Source organism: Rattus norvegicus, chromosome 5 (genome assembly GCF_021556685.1).
Source record: "Rattus norvegicus strain SHRSP/BbbUtx chromosome 5, alternate assembly SHRSP_T2T, whole genome shotgun sequence".
NCBI classification, from domain to species: Eukaryota; Metazoa; Chordata; class Mammalia; order Rodentia; family Muridae; genus Rattus; species Rattus norvegicus.
The window spans coordinates 132638808-132659287 of record NC_141538.1 but is presented as its reverse complement, the minus strand read 5'-3'; the positions used below and the strand labels follow the sequence as shown (position 1 = coordinate 132659287).

General features: G+C 44.9%; 1 protein-coding gene across 3 annotated transcripts in view; it reads left to right on the top strand.

Moving 5' to 3' along the window:
- The first annotated feature begins 517 nt into the window (after nt 1–517).
- Nucleotides 518–20480, top strand: part of Slc5a9 (solute carrier family 5 member 9) — a 28360-nt gene continuing 8397 nt past the window's right edge. Inside the window, exons 1-14 of one of the 3 annotated variants that reach the window (XM_087550205.1) lie at nt 627–867; nt 1066–1143; nt 4360–4432; nt 5173–5390; nt 7605–7676; nt 10928–11032; nt 11343–11507; nt 12687–12792; nt 13599–13679; nt 13911–14116; nt 14305–14440; nt 14612–14719; nt 17790–17940; nt 19724–19892. In XM_087550205.1, the coding sequence (XP_087406331.1) occupies nt 5232–5390; nt 7605–7676; nt 10928–11032; nt 11343–11507; nt 12687–12792; nt 13599–13679; nt 13911–14116; nt 14305–14440; nt 14612–14719; nt 17790–17940; nt 19724–19892 (1458 nt within the window). In that variant the 5' untranslated portion in view covers nt 627–867; nt 1066–1143; nt 4360–4432; nt 5173–5231. 3 annotated transcript variants of the gene reach the window in all.

The following is a 20480-nucleotide window of genomic DNA, read 5'->3' as shown; positions in this document are numbered from 1 at the left end:
CGTAGAATTTGACCATGCTCCAAGTGGGTATATAAACAATATAAAATGGACTTTACTTTTTTCTTTCTCTTCTTTTTTTTTCCTTTTTCTTCTTTTCAGGGAAGGTCACAAGAATGGAAGAGAAGAGAGGAGAGATGAGAGGGGAGAAGTGTGATTGGGGTACATGATGTGAAGTTCAAAGAATCATACAGATATGCTAAAAGAAAAACATAGTTAAAAAATTATAAATTTTTTAAATTTTAAATTTTATAAATTATAAAAGAAATTATAAATCATGATATGGTTTGATGGAGTTGTGTAACTTTTATAACTTTATATTATAGAATGATTGGCTTCATCAAGCTCACATTTGAAGCATGAGATGAGAATGCACGAGCTATACTGCTCATTGTGTTCCAAGCATACAACATGATATGATCAAGCAAAGATACCACGCTATTCATCAGAGCCCAGAATTTGTTCTTCTGGAAACTGAAATGCTGTCTTCCTGCCTTGAGAAACCTGTTTGCCCAGGTGTGAGAACAGACTGTGACCACAACAGTGACAGAGCCTCATACTGAGCTGTGTCTCCCTTCCCACATCCCCTGGGGGCCTGGGCAAATCTGAACCCAAACAGTGTGTTCACTGTATTACAGAATCACACCTTACCACAAGAGCAGACACTGTCTCTCAGAAACCAAGGCCCAGTGACTGGAGTGAAATTCAGGGCCTTTCCTGCCACCCTTTGGAGAAGAAGCCAGGGCTCCTTCTCAGTCTTCTGTGATTGGGGGAAGTTGTTAAATGCCACACCTTGGCACTGAAGAGCTTGAGGCTCAGACACTAAACCCAGGATATTTTGACTAGGCCAGGCTGCACAGGTTGTTTTGGGTGAGTAAAATATGAGTCTCTCTCTCTTTCTCTCTCTCTCTCTCTCTCTCTCTCTCTCTCTCTCTCTCTCTCTCTCTCTCTCTTCCTTCTCCATTTCTGGTACTCTGTTGCCATCTTTCTCAGACTTATACATCTACATTCTTTCCCCTTACAATTAAGCATCAATCTTGTACACATAGGGTCTCCTTTTTTCTTCAGGAACCATCTGGACACTGGAGACCCCCAGAAACTTTGCCTTCGACAGTTGGAGAGAGGGACCAGTGAGCAGAACAACAGGTATCCACTCTGGCCCTGCAGACCATGTGATCTCCTTGCCAGGATCCAGACCTGGCCCTGTGAGAGTGTCTTGTTCTATGGTGGGATGCTGCTGGTGTTGCTCTCTTAGGGGTAGCGTACTCTGCAGTGGTATGGCACAGCCTGACCTGGGCCTTACATGGTTAGTGAATGAGATCTGGGTTTGAACTGAACTGAACATGGGCACGTGAAAAAAGCATCCCCAGGCCTGAAGGTCTGAGAATTACAAAAGGCAGGGCGGAGGACTGAGTGAAGACTGCAATGGTAATCACTGGCATGGAACCAAGACCCAAACCTGGGGAGCCTCCCATTCCTAGTTTAGCTGCATTTGCAACCTGCTCTGAGCTCAAGTTGGAAGGAACAGCACAGAGCAGATCTCTAGCCAACCACAAGCAAGAATAAGTCCTTCTCTGTTCTCTCTCTAGAGACAGAGGGTAAGGAGAGAAGGGAGCATGGTCCTGAGCACCTTTAGAGTTATCCAAGCCCAGAGTCAAAACCCAAACAAGCCCAGGAGTTAACTAATATTTTTATGCCTGAAAATAATAATAAATCCATGTCCAGATGCCACTGTTTGTTATGTAAGCGACCCAGTATTATAAGCGGTAATCTTAAACATTAGTCTCTATCCTTTATTGTTGTCAATAAGGAAGTTGTCAGTAGGGATCCTGGCAAGGACTGGTTTTACAGGAAGAACTTGTATGTAGCCTGGGTACAGGCCAGTAGGAGGTACACAGAGCCTGCCCAGCATTACCAAAGTAAGGAACCCTACAAGGAGACAGGAGTCACGTAGGCAGCTTCATGAATGGTCCTTCCCTTTCATGAAAGAACTGATTGTATAGTGCATGGAAAGGGAAAGGCTGGGTACTTCTCTGATTCCATGTACTCTAAGCCTCCCATCAGCAATTCCTCTGCTTGGTCAAAAACTCCAACTGACCTTTATTGGGGGAAAATATCAGTCCTTTGGGTTGAATCAAAATTGAATATGTTTCACATTAATGGCACTAGGGACTACGTGAGAAGGACTCCAGGTGGTTGAGAAGACCCTAAGGGAAAGAACCATGCAAGTCAGCACACATCTTGCTTAGTAAGAACAGCTAGGTATGACCTTTTCATCTCCCCCTTGCTCTATGCCCTGCTCTGTTTAACTATAGCACCAGCTGCCTCATTCTTGCCTATCACACACACTGGCCTCAAGAGGAATTTCTAAAAGACCAGTCTCATCACATCCCTTCAATGGCTTCGCTCTAATCATGAATAAAAATAAGACCGTTCGAGAATCCAGGATCTCATGTCTAAGGCAGTCAGGCCCCAAACCAGCAGTTACATTTGGGAAAATGAGCAAGGCACTCTGGAGCTCAGGATGTCCCCAGGCTTCTGAGAAAAGAAGGTGATGGAGGACACAGCACTCACAAATTCCAGAGATGAGGCAAGCATGCCTCACCCCCATCATATAGCCCAGCAGCGAGGAAGCACAGGAAGGATTTTCATCCCAACTCTGAGGAGTGTGGGGAAAGGAAGAGCTCCCAGAAGGTGCCCATAGGCCAGTGCACTATGATAGCTGGCAAGGCAACCTGTTCACTTGTGCCCGGTAGAATGACCAAAGGGGAAATGACATGACAGACACAGCAGGAGAGGCTAAGAGTATGTGCCACATGAACTGTCCAAAGTGACTGAAATGATAGTGATCAAGAATGGTGAGCCTGAGAAGTTATGGGATTCAATACTCTAGCAAGGATTCCAAGAATTCCAAAGTCTTCATTAAGGACCCAGTCAAAAACCCAGCTAAGATGCAGGAGATGGGTCCGATCTCCCATGTACTGTGAGCTGTAGGTGAAATAGGCTGGACTCAGGGAAGTGATCCTAAAGGCAATTTTGTTAAGCTGCTTGTTCATTGGGACATTCTTCTCACATACCTAACTTAGAATTCGGGTCATTTCCTGGTGATAATTGCATGGAAATTCTGACATTTTAGGATTGAACATATAACCTCAATTCAAATATTATTCAGAAATTGTAATGCCAAGTACCCCACACTGTTCAATACTTCATTTAGTCTTTATTCAATAGTTAGACTTCTCTACCCTGTGCATCCTATCCTCTCTAGAGTTGAGTTCTCAGAAGTGCTGCTGCCAAGTCTGGTAGCTACAATCAAAGGAAGAAGAAGAAATGTTCTTGGTACAGAAATTTTGACTTGAGTAGGGCACCCCTGAGAAGATTTTGCTGGAGAACAAGCAGAAAGCTGGCTTTTTTTCTAGGGGCCCCAAGACACTTCAGGTCCTTGGCCTCCAGTATTCAGTGTTCACTGCCATGTTCTGATAGCTTTGATAGTTTGTGGCCAAACCTGCTCGTTTAGGATTAGACCAGCTACAAAACTTGTGGGCTCAACCTCAGGCACTTGTGAGGAGACAGCTGAGGACAGGTGTAGGGTGATTAGGCAGGAGATCCCTAAGGACCCAGATGGCCTTTGTGAGTGGAGAGAACAGAACATTCTGGGTTCAGCTCTCTTCTCCCAGCTATACCCTCATCCTTCTCTGAAGAAATGAGCCACAGAAGCACTGTGCCATTCTCAGGGTCCTGAACTCACACCTAGCCTCTATCCCTCTGGAACAACATCCATGCAATAGCAAGCCTAGTTACCCCTCTTCAAGCAGTGCACCAGGAGCTGTCCTTCATTTGTTGCTTATATTGCTAACAGTGACTGAGCTCCTTACCCCTCTCATTTACCTGATAAATACTTATTTACATGTAAATACATGCCTCTCTGCCCTTCTGTCCTGTAACCCAAATGAATGTTATACTCTATTCTACCTACTCCAACTGGCTACCCTGGCAGATCCATGCCCAACTCCTTGTGGCTCTGGATGGCCTATACTTGTTTTGGGCTAAATGGCCAACCCAAAAGAGGTGCACACCTCTGCTTTTTACTTGCTTTATTCTCTAATTAAAGTCAAAGAGAATCTGTTCCCTACACCCAGGTCTGTGCTTTTCCACAACACACTGAGGTGGGAATTCATGGTCAGTGGGGCCCCTTTACCAACCCCCAACTAGAAACTGGCCTGCTTATGCACAGGAACACAGCACTCACAGATCACAAGGTCTAAATATAACTATTACAGAATGATATTCACAGGCATGCCTCGTGCCTAGTTTTAGGACCCATTGGGTAAATAGTGGCTAATACTGGTTTTTCTGTCTTAGCACTGACCACCCAAATAGCCCAGAGTTTGAAGGGGAACTTGGGATCATATTGGTACCTCCTTATTGCAGTAAGGTAAGCAGGGTACAGGGTGCACATTTATGAGAAGGATGCCTAAGTTTAGAAACAACAACTTGCCCAAAGTCATCACAAGTGTGGTAAAAAGACATGGTAGGGACAAGAAATGCAGCTGCCTAAATCTTAAAAGATGATCTTCTTCAGTGAACGCTACCTTTTCCCAGGTAGACTCTGACCTCAACCATTTCACCTGTCACAGCCAGGGACAGGAAGTGTGAATTGAGTACAGCAAATGTAAAATTGGCCTGCCTTGACACAAATGACCCCATTCTTTGCAAGAAAACTTAATTAAGCTTTCCCTAGGTTTCATTTTCCTCCATTGTAAAAGAGGGAACCTTGGTGAGGGTTAGAAGTGAAGGTCTATGAGGTAGCAATGGCTTTACAAAGATGATCATAGACTCTTCTGTCTTCCCTCTTCAGCCTCTTATTGAGTAAAGGAAAGTTGTATTAAACTGATGACTAAGAAACTGAAACTTCAGCCTCGGATCCACAATCACTGTACTTAGTTCCTCTTCTACAAAGCAGATGCTTGAGTACCTTGATTTCTGAAGTGTGTGTGCATGCAAACACATGTGCATGCAGGTCTATACAATGGCAGCAGGCAAAGAGAGGGAGGGTACAAAGTATGCAGGGGAAGGCACTGCAGCTAGAGGAAATGTGGGCAGGACCTCACATGCCAGCAGAGCTCCTCCCTTTCTCAAAGGCTAATAATACTTGGGTTTGTCTAATCATTAAAGGAAAGGAATGAAGTCAGCAAGACATCAAAGTCCAGCCTTCTGAGAACCAACAGTAACAGATGAGCAAGGAGCTAGCAGCAATGGAACCTGGAGCTTCAAGGGATGGACTCAGAGCTGAGACAACACACCAAGCCCTGGGCTCTGGAGTCAGCCTGCACACCTATGACATCGTGGTGGTGGTCATCTACTTTGTCTTTGTCCTTGCTGTGGGAATTTGGGTGAGTGGGAATTAAGTAATGCTTAAGCCTGACAGGGAGGAAGAAAAGGCTCTTATTTTGAGCTTGGAGAGAAGTAAGAGAGAGATGACTGAAGCCCAGAGAGGCCTATGGCCTGCCTGAGCGATGGATTCATGGTGAATGAGGCAGGTCAGACCAGGAACTCTGACTCCTCTCCCCTTTAGCTTCTGTGAGTCTGACTCTCCTCTCTTCTGCCTCAAGATTCCTAACTCAGAGAAGGCTCATTCCCTAGCCTTCCTCTATTTCTATTCATATCTTGAATAAGGAGCTGGATGCATACTATCTTGGGGAATAGCACTTTCCAGATTCCAATGTTCCTATTGTTCACAGAAACCACAAAACTGAGGCCAGGTACAGAATGTTGAGGTCAGAGGACCCTGAGCCCAGAGCAGTCAGAGCCATATGGCCCTGGGGATGTGGAAACCTTTTAGCTCCCCATGTATTTGCAGTTGATTCTATTGAAAGTTATAATCATTCAGTGACAGGACACATACAAGCACCTGGCACAGTGCCTGGCATGCAGGTTCTGGGCAATAAACAGCGACTCTTATCAACACAAGATTCTGTGGAAAGGTCAGTACCTACTGACTACCGTGAGGTGGATTATCACTGTACTCTGTTAGTCAGGAATTCCTATGGACCTTAGTCCTCTCCTCTGGGGAGGGGTTAGCCCTTGTTTCACAGGCTTTGTATGGGGGAAGAGGTCACTAGGCAGGAGCTCAGCAGCCCCTGTGAGATGGCCAGCGGGAGACCCCTAATTCCTTTTCCTTTTCCTTCCTCTACTTCAAGGATCTCTCTTGTCATATAGAGTCAGATTTGTGGCCTCCCACTCTGAAGTAACTTTTACACCTGTGTCAATTTCCAGTTGTGACAAAATGTTGTAAATCAACTTAAAAAACTAAAGGTGTATTTAGGCTCCAGGTTTCCGAGGCCTCAGACTGCAGTCAGCTATTATAATGGATGCATGGGAAGGCAACAGAAGCATGGAATGGAGGAGCATCATTATCTCATGGGTACTGGGAAACAGACAGGAAGAGAGGACAATGCCGGTGACGAGACATAACCTTCAAATTCACACCCCCTGTGACCCACTTCTTTCTAATCTGGACTCATTTTCCATGGTTTCTACCACCTCCCAATAGTCAATTCAATTTTTAATCCATCAATGTATTAGCATACTAAGCCAGAGTCCTCATAAAGCAAACAGTTCCTGGGGCTGGGGATTTAGCTCAGTGGTAGAGTGCTTACCTAGGAAGCACAAGGCCCTGGGTTCGGTCCCCAGCTCCGAAAAAAAGAACCAAAAAAAAAAAAAAAAAAAAAAAGCAAACAGTTCCTAAAATCTCCATGTCTGATAGTACACTGGGAAGTATTTAACACAAATTGCAACACACCTTTACCCACTCTCAGCCCACATCACAATCTTTCATCATACCCTAACAATCTCTAGACACCCTGAGCCTAACTTATGCCCTCTTCTCCACATCAATACCACAGATTTGGAGAATGCATAGCTATCATTCAAATTCTGCTGGTGTCTTGACCAAAACATTGGTCTCATGTCCCCAGAGAAAGTAGTTACACTCACATCCCAAAACAGGTTATTGACTGACCACCTACTGGCTCCTTCCAGGATCCTCACTGGTCTCAATGGTATGCTCCAACTCCAGGCCATATCAACAAATGGCCCAAATAGAGTTCTTCATTCTGCCCAGTGTTCACAGACCTTGGCCAGACAGCTACGACAATGTCTTCTTCAGTGTAGAAGTCCACCTGGGAAGAAAGAAGAGGCTAGCTCAGGGAAGAGTTGGTCATTATGGCCCTGAAACCGATTCCAACCCATCTTTTGGAAGAAGCTACTAAAAGAGGGGGAAATAAGGAGAACCTGATTACCATCCAGAATGTTTTCACGGCATTCTGTTCTTCCTGAAGACCCTAGAGAGCCATTGCTTCCTTTGCTTTTCCCATCAGTCCTGAGAAATAGATGGTAGGCAAAAGTAACAAAGATAATGTGGCTCTCCCACAGACTATAGTTTAAAGATACTGACACCATCAGTATACAGACAGCTTTACTCTACCTCAGTTCTAGCCTTCTTTGTTCTCACAATGCCTGCACCAAGCGGCCAGTTAATTGGGGATGAAAGGAGAGGACTGTAGAAAGACTTGGAAAATACTAACATATCTGCATATTCTTTCCAGTCGTCCATCCGCGCAAGCCGAGGGACCATTGGTGGCTATTTCCTGGCTGGAAGATCCATGACCTGGTGGCCAGTAAGTAGACCTCCCACCCTCCTCTCCTAGGATATATTCTCAGCTTTCACCACCTATGACCTCCTCTCAGCTTTTCTTTCCAGAATTACATCATTACCCTCCAAATGTTTTTCCCAACTCTGGAATCCTCTCTTGCCCCAATCCACCAGCAGCCTGAGATGTCTCTTGTGTGTGTCACAGATGGCTCTCTAGGGGTTCTTTTGTTCTACCTAGTAAGAAATCAAAGGTAAAAGGGGGCACTTTGTTGATAACACTCAATTCCAGAGGTTTGTAAGCTGGGATTCCAAACAGAAGCTTACAGCTCTATACACTAGAACTGAAGTCTCATGGCTCCAAAGAGTTCTTGTTCTAGGTACAAGGCGCAGGGGTTGTTGTTCTTAGCTTGAAGTTCCAACAGCCAGGGAGTAAATAGAGTTATGTCTCTGAGCTTTGGCTGTTGGGCCCCTTTTGGGTCTCAAACATTTTCATTGATCGAGATTTATAGTCCTGTACTCTCAGCTACCATTCAGCACTTAACAGCCCCTTTGGTGCTCAGTGGTCCCACTATAGTTTTAAGTTTCTTGCAGTGTTTTTTTTTTTGTATAAGTTTTTAGCCTAAGGTTCTGTGTCACAGCTTTGAACATCAGGGTCATTAGCTCTCAGACAGTTCTGAAACTCAGCTGCTTCCTCACCACTAAAGCTGGTATGTGGTCTAATATCTACTTTTCATGCAACAAAACCAGTATGTTCCCTGAGTAGGAAAAGAGATCATTCGGGCCAAATGTGTCAACACTGAGATGCAATTTGGAGTTTTGGGGGATACACAGGAGAGAAGTCTCCCAAACTAACAAAACAAAAAGTGACAACCGATCAATTTATAGGCCAGAAAAGAAGTGAAGGACATTTTACTCAGAATATAGTTCCCACAGTTACATCATTGTACACACACAACTTCCCGGTCTACTAATCACACTCATTAGATAAAGACCAACCACAAGTCTCACACTGTACGAATACAGACTTTTCCTGTGCCCCTGAAGAGATTCTCCTCCTCCTGTGTTATTGAGTATCTATAGAACAAGTAGTCATCTATCATCCACAAGTCTAGTCTAGCCTAAAGTGTGGTCTTCCCAATTTGGTGCATGCTTTCTAAAGTGGTCATGACCACAGCACAGGCTCCTAAAGTAGCCATGTCTATGGCATCATAGTTGCAGCATCCATCTGAATCTTCAGTGTTAGTCTCTTCAATGGATCCATAAAGCGTTTGAAGCAGCTGAGATAGCATGATGACAGTCTGGCCAATCACGCAATAGGAGCTGCTCAATTGACAGCTGCCCAATTAAAGCATTCAGGCTTAAGAGAAGAATTTGTCAGCTGTCAGTCTAAGTACAAAGCAGCCCATACTCTCATAGTGCCACTCATTCAGAGGAGAAAAGCTTTAAGACTTCAGAAACAAATATCCTTAATAACACTTGATGTTTTCAACCTTGTATCCACATACCCAGGGAAAGTTGAGTTTCCCTCCTCTGTTTTCAAATGTGGGTCTCACAGTGGGCACTGAATCTATCAAAATATATCTGGAGTTTTCTGCTATAGAAATGCACAGAGCTATGTGGGCATATAAACTCATGTAAACAATATAATCAAACCTGGAGTAGAGGAAGCACTGGGGTTACCCATTGCTTAATGAAGTTGCTGGGTCTCAGGCAATAAGTAGATAGGAAGTAGGAATTATTTTCTTGAAAGACTGACACCTACACTTAATACTAAAGAATAGTGATGTGAGACTGCTTCCAACAGTCTCCAAAAACGAATCCCAAACATTTTTAAATCTCATCTCTCTCATCAGACCACACCCAAAATTTCTACTAATCCTTGAAAATTAACTTCCTCTTCCCAAAGTCAGATGAAAGGAGGTCAGGCCTATGTAGAAGCCCAGTCACATCAACTATACACACAGATTCTCACATGCTCATTCATGTACTCATACATTCTCACCTTCTCTCAGTCACACACCTACACCTTAAGGCAGAAAGATGCACACACAGACATTCATAAAAGCCAATGTTCACCTATACTTGTACCGTGCGCCCATTCACACAACCAACATTCACATATACTTGCACAGTGGACACATGTACTATCCCCATTCATTCTAACACACTCATTCACATAATATTACATTTAACAACTCAACTCCCACATACTCTCACATACTCGATTACTCACTCACTCTCTCATTTGCTCACATGTGTAATGCCTGCTATGTTTGCACCTGTTGATGCTCACCATGCCTGTTTGCTTGACACTGCTAACATTCTACTCTTGCTTTAGTCTCTCTTAGAAGGGGGAACAAATAGTCACAACAGTAAGTACAGGGACAAAGAGTGGAGCAGAGACTACCCAATATGAGGATCCATCCCATATGCAGCCATTAAGCCCAGTCACTATGCAGATGCCAAGAAGTGTTTGCTGACAGGAGCCTGATATGGATGTCTCCTGAGAGGCTCTGCCAGAGCCTCACTGATACAAATGAGGGTGCTTGCAGTTAACCATCGGACTGAGCACAGGGACCCAATGAAGGAGTTAGAGAGAGCAGAAGGAGCTGAAGGGATTTGCAACCTCATAAGAAGAACAAAAATATCAACCAACCAGAACCCCCAGAGCTGCTGGGGATTAAACCACCAACCAAAGAGTACACATGAAGGGACCCATGACTCCAGCCACATATGTACCAGAAAATGGCATTGTCTAACATCAATAGAAGGAAAAGCTCTTGGTCCTATGAAGACATTCCCTAATGAAGGGGAATGCCAAGGTGTTGAGATGGGAGTGGGTGGGTAGGGGGGAGAGCATCCTCAGAGAAGGAGGGGAAGGGGTGATGGGAGAGGAGGGAATCCTAGGGCTAGCATTTGAAATGTAATTAGATAAAATATCCGGAAAAAAAGAGTAGAGAAAACCCTGACAGCCTTCAGGAGCCTGTAAATGTTTTGGTTATCTGGAGCAAGAAGTCTAAGGACAAGGAAACTTATGTCTGTTTAACATGATAGACTACCTGAGCTGGGAACCTAGAGTCTCACAGGGCTAATGAGAAATGGCTTGTACTTCTAGTTGCACCCTTATGAGGAGAAAGAAGAACCTTTGGAAATGCTTCCACTTACTTAGCCAATGCCTCAAAAACCTCTAGCTGCTTCCACTGTGAATGGTCCTAAGCCCAGATGGCTTCAAACTAACTCTGACACCTGACCCTCAACCTCACTTGTACCTTGCAGATTGGAGCATCTCTAATGTCCAGCAATGTGGGCAGTGGCTTATTCATCGGCCTGGCTGGAACAGGGGCTGCTGGAGGCCTTGCTGTGGGTGGCTTCGAGTGGAATGTAAGGAAGCTAACCTGACCGCTCCAGAGGGTTGAGGGTCAGAACCATCTTCTGTGCCTGACCTTAGAGATGAAAGATCTCTTGGAAGAACTTGGGCAGCTGTGTGGTAAACAGAAGACCCATTATCTTGATAATTACATCAAGGCCTTAAGAGTTTTTTAAAAAGATTTAACTGAAGTTATTCAGAAAAGCTAGGATGAGGACCCAGGTCCTTCATTTCCTTATTTGGGGCTTTCCCATACAAAATGCTATCCTCAGGTGGGAAGGTCAACTTTTCTACAATCAAAATACCTTCTCTGTGTTCTTCCAGGCAACTTTTCTGCTTCTGGCCCTGGGCTGGATCTTTGTCCCTGTGTACATCGCAGCTGGTGTGGTCACCATGCCACAGTACCTGAAGAAACGATTTGGGGGGCAGAGGATCCAGGTGTACATGTCAGTCCTGTCTCTCATACTCTACATCTTCACCAAGATATCGGTGGGTATGACTCCAAGTTGGATTCCTTACTATGGGCATTATACTGAGCTCACTGATAGCAGGGAAGGAGGGAGGGGAAAGGGGGAGAGGGATGGATGGTGGGAGGGAATAAAAGGAAAGCATGTATAGATGAAATGAGGGATAAAAGAAGGATCCATGAATACACAGAACCTCAGAGAATGCCTCCATCCAGAAATGGGGCAGTCAGAAATGAAAAATAAATGGTTTAAGGGAATATTGATCTTTCATTCAAAACACTATCAAACAAGAGTACATGGTTTCACCTTTACATTAATTGCTGCTTCTTCATTCAGCAACTATTAGTAGCCTAGAATGTTGGAATCAGAAAGATTTCTACTGTCACTTTATTGAACTAAATTCAGAAAACAAATCGAGACATGTGATGTGAATTATCCAAGTCTACACAGAGGAATGACTAGATCTGGAATCACAATTGGATCTTGACTGCCATACCACCAGAGAGTACATACACACATACACACACACACACACACACACACACACACACACACACACACACATATTATAGATTCTGAAATCAGTTTATTAAAAAAGTCATGTGATGTGCTGAGTAAATGAACTTAAGGGAACAGAATCAATCACGTGCTAGATCTAGCAATCAAATTCCTTTGAGGACCAACATTGTGAGCTGGTGCAAAGCCTATACTTCAAGTCCCACAATAAACCCAAGCACATAGATTATCCAGAATCGATGATTGCCTGCCCAGCCATCCCAACATGCTTGTGCTATGTCACAGAGCAGCCAGCAACCTGTGTGGCTCCTATTCTCCCCTCGCATATGCTGTCTTCTCCATTCCCAGCTCCTAGCTTTACTTCCTCCACCTTCCACTTCCATTGTTAACCTCCTACGCATGATAGACAAATAATTCATGTCTAGATGGTTTGTTTTTCAATCAAAGCATTATACAGTACTATTTTCCTCTAAGTTCTACCAAGCCTTCATGTCTGCAAAGTCATTCCCTAGTGTGGCACTTTAACATCAAGAGCAAACTCATCAGCATGGCACTTCAGTCTTGTCTTCATTGTTTGATGACAGCTGAGGACAGGCTGAGGACACCGACTGAGGTAGGTGACACCCACAGCAACCACCCTGGACGCTTTGGGTGCCATGGACTTGTGGGTGCTGGCTTTCTGCAGACTGATATCTTCTCTGGAGCCCTCTTCATCCAGATGGCCTTGGGCTGGAATCTCTATCTCTCCACAGTCATCCTGCTGGTGGTGACAGCTGTCTACACCATTGCAGGTAAAAATGGGGAAGAGCCATATTGAAATGTAGAGATGATAGGTGAGGAAGGATGCTTTCACTGGGACAGATACAGAAAGATAACGATATAGACATGCAGAAGACTTGTTATCCTGAGAGAAACAGTAAGAGGAAGAGACACAGAGACAAGCAAATGAAGACAGAGGTCTAAGATGAGAGAGCTCACAGAGAAAGATTAAAAGACAGAAAAGGAGTAGGGAGTACATAACGAGGTAGGAAGTACAGAAATGAAAAATCCACTCCACAAAGACAGAGAATGAAAGAGATGTGGGGTGCTGCTGAGGACAGGTTGCACAGGAACAAGGTAGAAGATCTGTAAACTGCAGTCTGGGTCATAGTCACTGTCTCAAAAGCCATGAACCCACTCTGCCCTCTTTCCTTTGAGTTATAGAACTGGTATTCTGCCACACCAGCCCAGGACATAACAACTTAGGGCTCCGTTACTTGTCTTTGAATGATGGGGCCATCTATGTGGGCTTGGAGAGGGAAAGCAGAAAGCCTTGGAATATTAATAGCAAGAACAATGGAGTGTTGATGGTGTGGTGACCAGACCTGGACATGGACAAAGATAGTAACATCAGAACTCACTGGTCTGTAACCAGCCTCCATTTTCCTTGGGTGGGATAAAGAGAGAGAGAAGAGAGGGAAAAGGGTTTGTCACTAAGGTTCCCTGCTAAGAGGTCTCTGTGTCTTCTCTGGTCTCCCAGTGTATATAAACATAGAGGTAGGCCACAGAGAGAGCTCCCATTGATGCTGACTGATGTATTCTCTTCTTGGGTACCCAGGGGGCCTCACAGCTGTGATCTACACAGATGCTCTACAGACCGTGATCATGGTTGGGGGAGCCCTGGTCCTCATGTTTCTGGGTAAGAAAAAGGTCTACACATACCCACCTTGACCCCTAGAACTTTCCATAGCCCAAAGCCATATAAATTTTCTAGGTCAACATTCCATAAAATCAGGGTTCTGACTACTCCAAAACCCAAAGCCCAGCTCCCTTGCCTATTCCCAATCTTTCTATCAGTTCAAACCCAGAGGTTCACATGGGGCTAGGAGTAGGGCCGCAGGCGATTTCTCATACTCTGTCTCTCCCACAGGCTTTCGGGAGGTCGGCTGGTACCCAGGCTTGCAGCAGCTCTATAGACAGTCCATCCCCAATGTCACAGTTCCCAACACTACCTGTCACCTCCCACGGTCTGATGCCTTCCACATGCTTCGAGATCCTGTGAACGGGGACATCCCCTGGCCAGGTCTTATTTTTGGCCTCACAGTCTTGGCCACCTGGTGTTGGTGCACGGACCAGGTAATGTCCCCAGCCTGGCTTGCCCCAGCAGGGGCTTCCTGAAAACCAATAAACAAACACTTCAGTATTTAGAGGATTGGACATTTTCCTGGGACTGAATGAAGGCAAAAGTGGCAAGTTGTAGGGCTCACCTGCACTGAACTAAGCCCCTCTCTGACCTAGCGGCATCCCCACTGCTACTGTTTCAGGTGATTGTGCAGAGGTCTCTCTCGGCCAAGAGTCTTTCACATGCCAAGGGAGGATCAGTGTTAGGGGGCTACCTAAAGATCCTCCCAATGTTCTTCATTGTCATGCCCGGCATGATCAGCAGGGCCCTGTACCCAGGTAAGAGCTAATGATGCTCTCTGTGCATTGTGGGTTTTACAAGTCATTTACAGAGAACTATTTCTGGGATGGGTAAGCTACAGCAGGGGCTGGCAGGATTTCTCTCCTAAGAGAACATTCAAAAAAAATTTTAGACATGTCTAGACATAATGTAGCTCCCTTCTTTTGCAGATGAAGTCGCCTGTGTGGACCCTGACATCTGTCAGAGAGTGTGTGGGGCCAGAGTTGGATGCTCCAATATTGCCTACCCCAAACTTGTTATGGCTCTCATGCCTGTGGGTGAGTCTCAGCTCCCACACCCCTTTCCAGCACTCAGTACTCCTCTAAGACTCATACCTAGGATGAACTGAAGGACAAATAGATGAAAAGAGTGAAGAAAAAGACCCATCTTCATGATCACTCTAGCACATGCACACACAAACACACACCTACCTACACACCTACTCCCTTAAGCTTCCCTAAGACATCTGCTATGTGTTCCGGGTATGGTAGGTACAATGCTAACAGGCAGTTTTCTGATCCCGGGCTTTATATAACTGGGCTTCCCCAAAAGTATAAGTCATGGTGACCAGAAGAGCTGAAAGGAGGTTTGACCAAGCCTAGAGAGGGTCACAAAGAATTATCCAAATGAAGGCAGCATTGCCAAGTCATAAGAAATACCTTGTCAGAGACCGAGAGCATGCGAAACACCATTCCAGGAAGATGCTGCATCTGCAGATGACAAGGGAGGAAAGACCATGCAATGTACCATCAGCAGAAAGGATGAATGAACAGAGCTTTCCATGGGAATGCTATGGCCAAACACCACGCAGAGAAACAGCTTTTGCTCTGAGAGCAAAGAAAAACACTGGATACTGGGGGATTTTAATTCAAACATGAATGATTAGATTTGTGCTTCCATAGGACCACTATGCTTGGAGAATTCAGCATAGAGACAGAATATGGGGGGGGGGGGGAGTTTGAAGAAACATAAGTGAGGATTCCACAATGCTCCAGATAAACGGCACTGATGACCTGACCTGACCAGGGTGGTTTTAGAGATGAAGAGAAAGCATTAAGTCATTTGTGAAGTAATATTTGGCTGGATTTGATTACTCAGTATCCATTACTGACTAGAAAGACAAAGACCCAAAGACAGTTCCAGTTCTTGATCTTTAGAGGTTGTACTTCGTCAAAGAACTGGAAGGCAGTATATGAGTGGTTATTGCTTCCCTCTAGTAGTTACAGACAGTCAGAGAAATAGCAGAGATAGTGAAGATCCACCTAGGGCCAAGCAGTTAACAAAAAAAAAAAAGGAGAGGAGAGAGACAAGAGAAGGGTCTAGGATAATGCTGATATCTGTGAGGGAAAACAGTAAGGTGTTTTATTTATTTTTTTCTCCATTTTTATTAAATTGGGTATTTCTTATTTACATTTCAAATGTTATTCCCTTTCCGAGTTTCCTGTCCATCTGCCCCCTAGCCCTATCCCCTAGCCCCTCCCCCTTCCCTTCTATATGGGTGTTCCCCTCCCCATCCACCCTCCATTACCGCCCCCCCAACAATCCCCTACACTAGGGGTCCAGCCTTGGTGGGACCAAGGGTTTCCCCTTCCACTGGTGCTCTTACTAGGATATTCATTGCTACCTATGCAGTTGGAGCCCAGGGTCAGTCCATGTATAGTCTTTGGGTAGTGGTTTAGTCCCTGAAAGCTCTGGTTGTTGGTATTGTTGCTCTTATGGGGTCACAAGCCCCTTCAGCTCTTTCAGTCCTTTCTCTAATTCTTCCAACGGGGTTCCCATTCTCAGTTCAGTGGTTTGCTGCTGGCATTTGCCTCTGTATTTGACATGTTCTGGTTGTGTCTCTCAGGAGTGATCTATATCCAGTTCCTGTCAGCCTGCACTTCTTAGCTTCCTCCATCTTATCTAGTTTGGTGGCTGTATGTGTATGGGCCACATGTGGCACAGGCTCTGAATGACCATTCCTTCAGTCTCTGCTCTAAACTTTGCCTCCCTATTCCCTCCTATGGATATTTTTGTTCCCCCTTTAAAAGAGGAGTGAAGCATCTGCATTTTTGTCATCCTTTTTGAGTTTCTTGTGATCTGTACATCTTGGGAAATTCGAACATTTAGGCTAATATCCACTTATCAATGAGTGCATACCATGTGTGTTTTTCTGTGATTGAGTAACCTCACTCAGGATGATATTTTCTAGTTTCATCCATTTGCCTATGAATTTCATGAAGTCATTGTTTTTATGGCTGAGTAGTATTCCATTGTGTAGATGTACCACATTTTCTGTATCCATTCCTCTGTTGAAGGGCATCTGGGATCTTTCCAGCTTCTGGCTATTATAAATTAGGCAGCTATGAACATAGTGGAGTATGTGTCCTTGTTATATGTTGGAGCGTCTTTTGGGTATATGTCCAGGAGAGATATAGTTGGGTCCTCAGGTAGTGCAATGTCTAATTTTCTGAGGAACCTCCAGACTGATTTCCAGAGTGGTTGTACCAGTCTGCAATCCCACCAGCAATGGAGGAGTGTTCCTCTTTCTCCACATCCTCGACAGCATCTGTAAGGTGTTATTAGCCAGAGGGAAACAAAGAACTGAGGAGGAAACTCGAGTGCTCTCAAGGTTTCCAGGGAGACACTAGGACTTAGTTAACCATGTGCATTTAAGAGAAAGAGGCCCTGGGTGGGCAGGAGAACTACTGCTACTGGGATCATCTCCACAAGGTTAAAAGGTTATTTCCAGAAGCTTGACCATCAGAGGTAGAGACTTTAAATATTAGTGCACCCTCTAATATTTCTTTTGTCCAAATGGAGAAAATGGAAAGTAGAGGAAAGAAAAAAGTAGGAAAGGAAAGAAAACAAAACAAAACAAAAGAAAGCTACTAGTCCAAAGATCATCCATTTAGCCAGCTATCTACCAAGTGAGGAACAAGTCCAGGTTTCTGTCTCCAAGGCTGAGACTTCAGGTAATGACTATAATGTGATTTAAAAAATCACTTATTTTTCAAAAGCATAGAAAGCAAATCACAAACATTTAAAAACACTAACAGCCACCCTCTTACTCCCAGCCTCAGAGATCCACAACTGGAAAACAAGACTGCAGAAAACCTATCAGCTTGACTCATGTACGCTTTATGGTGCACAGGGACTACCCAGGGCCACAGAGCAGAGGACAGATCTTGGCTTCAAGCACTGCAGGTCTCCTGATGCTATATCTCTCCTAAATGGAACCTCACCAGCACTCACAGTTTCCATTTTCCACCCTAAGATTCCTGACTTTGTGTGATTCTGAGGCAACTCACCATGTCTTGGTAGAGCCCTTAAATAGACAACTTTCCACCCAGCTCTGTCTCTCCCCAGGTCTGCGAGGCCTGATGATTGCCGTGATCATGGCTGCCCTCATGAGCTCACTCACCTCCATCTTCAACAGCAGTAGCACCCTGTTTGCCATAGATGTGTGGCAGCGAGTCCGCAGGCAGGCATCGGAGCAAGAGCTGATGGTGGTAGGCAGGTATGTGATCTATGCCTTCAGAGAAACTCTCTCTCTCTCCTCTCCCATCCCTGCTTCCTGGGAAGACTGGCTAGGCTAGAACCCAGGCTGGCACTCAGAACAGTGGGTTCTGTGTAACTTTGCATTAAGCCCCACCCCAGAATAATGCCACCTCTCCCTCTTTGGAATACTGGGTGTCAGGGGGTGTCTATCCTTACCTATTTTACTGCCTCTTGTACAAGATCTCCAAGGTCACTGTGAGATAGTAATGGATGTCAAGCAATGGTTCTCAACCTAGCTAGTGCTGTGACCCTTTAATACAGTTCCTTGTATTGTGGTGACCCCCAGCCATAAAATTATTTTTGATACTTCATAACTATAATTTTTCTACGATTGTGTATAAAGTAAGTATTTGATATGCTGGATATCTGCTCGGTGACCCCTGTGAAAGAGCTGTTTGATCATGAAAGGAGTCATGACCCACAGGTTGAGAGTCACTGATGTAAACCCAGCCTGACAGTATAAGAACAGGGATATCTCAACCCCTGAAGTCTTTCGAGCCAGCTCTGGCTGTTATACAGGACATGAGAATGTTATTAATCTAACCCACCAGATAGACCTTTAACATACATCATTCAACACACTCTTGTACTGGGGACACAAGGATACATGGTATAGCCCAGCTCTCAGGGTATCCCCAGCTTACTGGGAAGAGGGAACTTCAAGGGACAGTGAAGGGCAGTCTTATGGAAGATGTTCATAAAGAAGTTGTCTCTGAATGACCCACAAGCCTTGAATATCAAGCTATGAACATTGAGTTTCACCTTGAAGGTAGCATTTTATGTTTTTAAAAGAGTAACTTAGTGGCAAACATTCTTATTCTCTGTAGACTAGGGATTGATAGTTCACATAGTGTTAAGGGGGTTGTGTTCTGAAATCTCTGCTTCACAATTCACGTCTACCTGGTTCTGGCTTTGGAACTAAAGAGCACATTCCATCCTCCTTGGTGGTTAGAGATCTGAGATTAGATACCGCGCTCTGCACGCTCACTCTCCGTTCCTCCCCAGTGTTTGGTTTCTGCCCTACAGTCTGCCCATCTGGATACTGCCAGACGTGGCCCAGACTCTAAAAGTAGGACAAGAGAGGGAACTGGTAGCAAGGAGGACACATGGGTAGTTACCTCTCTAACAGGGCCCAAGAAAGGCAAAGTGGGAGTAAAAAGAGAGGAGAGAGAAAGTTATTTCAGAAGTATTCCTCTCTCTGCACACCAACAGGCTTATCGTTCTCAATTAGTGTGAGTTTGGCGCCATCTGCTGACCATATGCATTACTGCATCGAGTCCATCCAATAAAAGTCCATTGGGTTTGTTTTTATAAAACCAGTCACCAGGAGTGAGGATCAGCTAAGGGGGGTAAAAAGAAGAAGCAGAGATTCTGGGGGCTGATGAAAGGCTGGAGCCATTCTAGAGAAGCTAGCCACTCTAGACAGTGCTGAGTGCAAAGAAGAAAAAAGGAATCCTAAGCAGAGACTTTTCAGTGCATGACTGGGGTGAAAGGGATGTTTATTCCTCATCGGTGGACAGAATAACCTGAAGTCATTTAGTATGTGAAAACGAAGATTTCTTGAATTCTGGAGTTCTAACTTCTAGGATCTTAACAATCTAAATGTCTGCATTCTAATAGTTGATATGGTAGCCTCCAGACCTTCTGTGGCCCAGGGAACACTCACTTTTTTTTCCTGATTCCCATGCACACTCTCATGATCACAGGCGTGGCACTCCCATAACCCTGTACTCTTCCCACAGGTTGTTTGTAGTCTTCCTGGTACTCATCAGCATCCTCTGGATCCCCATCATCCAGAGCTCCAATAGTGGGCAGCTCTTTGACTACATCCAATCCATCACCAGCTACCTAGCCCCGCCCATCACAGCCCTCTTCCTGCTGGCCATCTTCTGCAAGAGGGTCACTGAGCCTGTGAGTGAAACGCCCTGCCCCTCCCCCACACACAAGGTCTGGGGTGACACTCTGTCACTCTTCTTAGCCCAGAGCCTTAGGACCTTTGGCTGAGCCACTGCCTTCTCTAGGTTTTTAACTATTACCTTCAAGTTAAGATTCTCTCAAGCGCCCAGTAAATACTTAATCAACCCAAGTATGACATCTTCAAGAATGTAATAGTTTACAAGGTTCACATGGATCGGCCATCTTGAGCAGACAGGAACAAAAAAATTATTAAGTAAGCAATAACAGCAAAAAAGCTATGGTCTCTGTGAAGTGAATAGCCAGTGAAGAGGCTCCTAAGAGAGGTGCAGGAAAGACTTCCTGGAGGAAGCAGCATTTGAGACAATTCCCAAAAGGTCAATGGTAGAGGAAGAGACTGCTGCAAAAGAAAGAACTGTGAAAGCTCAGGGCAGGCGGAGGTTCTGTGGTCTCTGCTCCAACTCTAAGCCTGGATCCTTCTATGCATAAGCAAAGCAGCAACAAGGGCACCAATGTTAACCCGGTGAGTGTGAACTCTTGGGATGATGCGCACACAGCTGTCCCATAGCTACACTGAATTCTGAC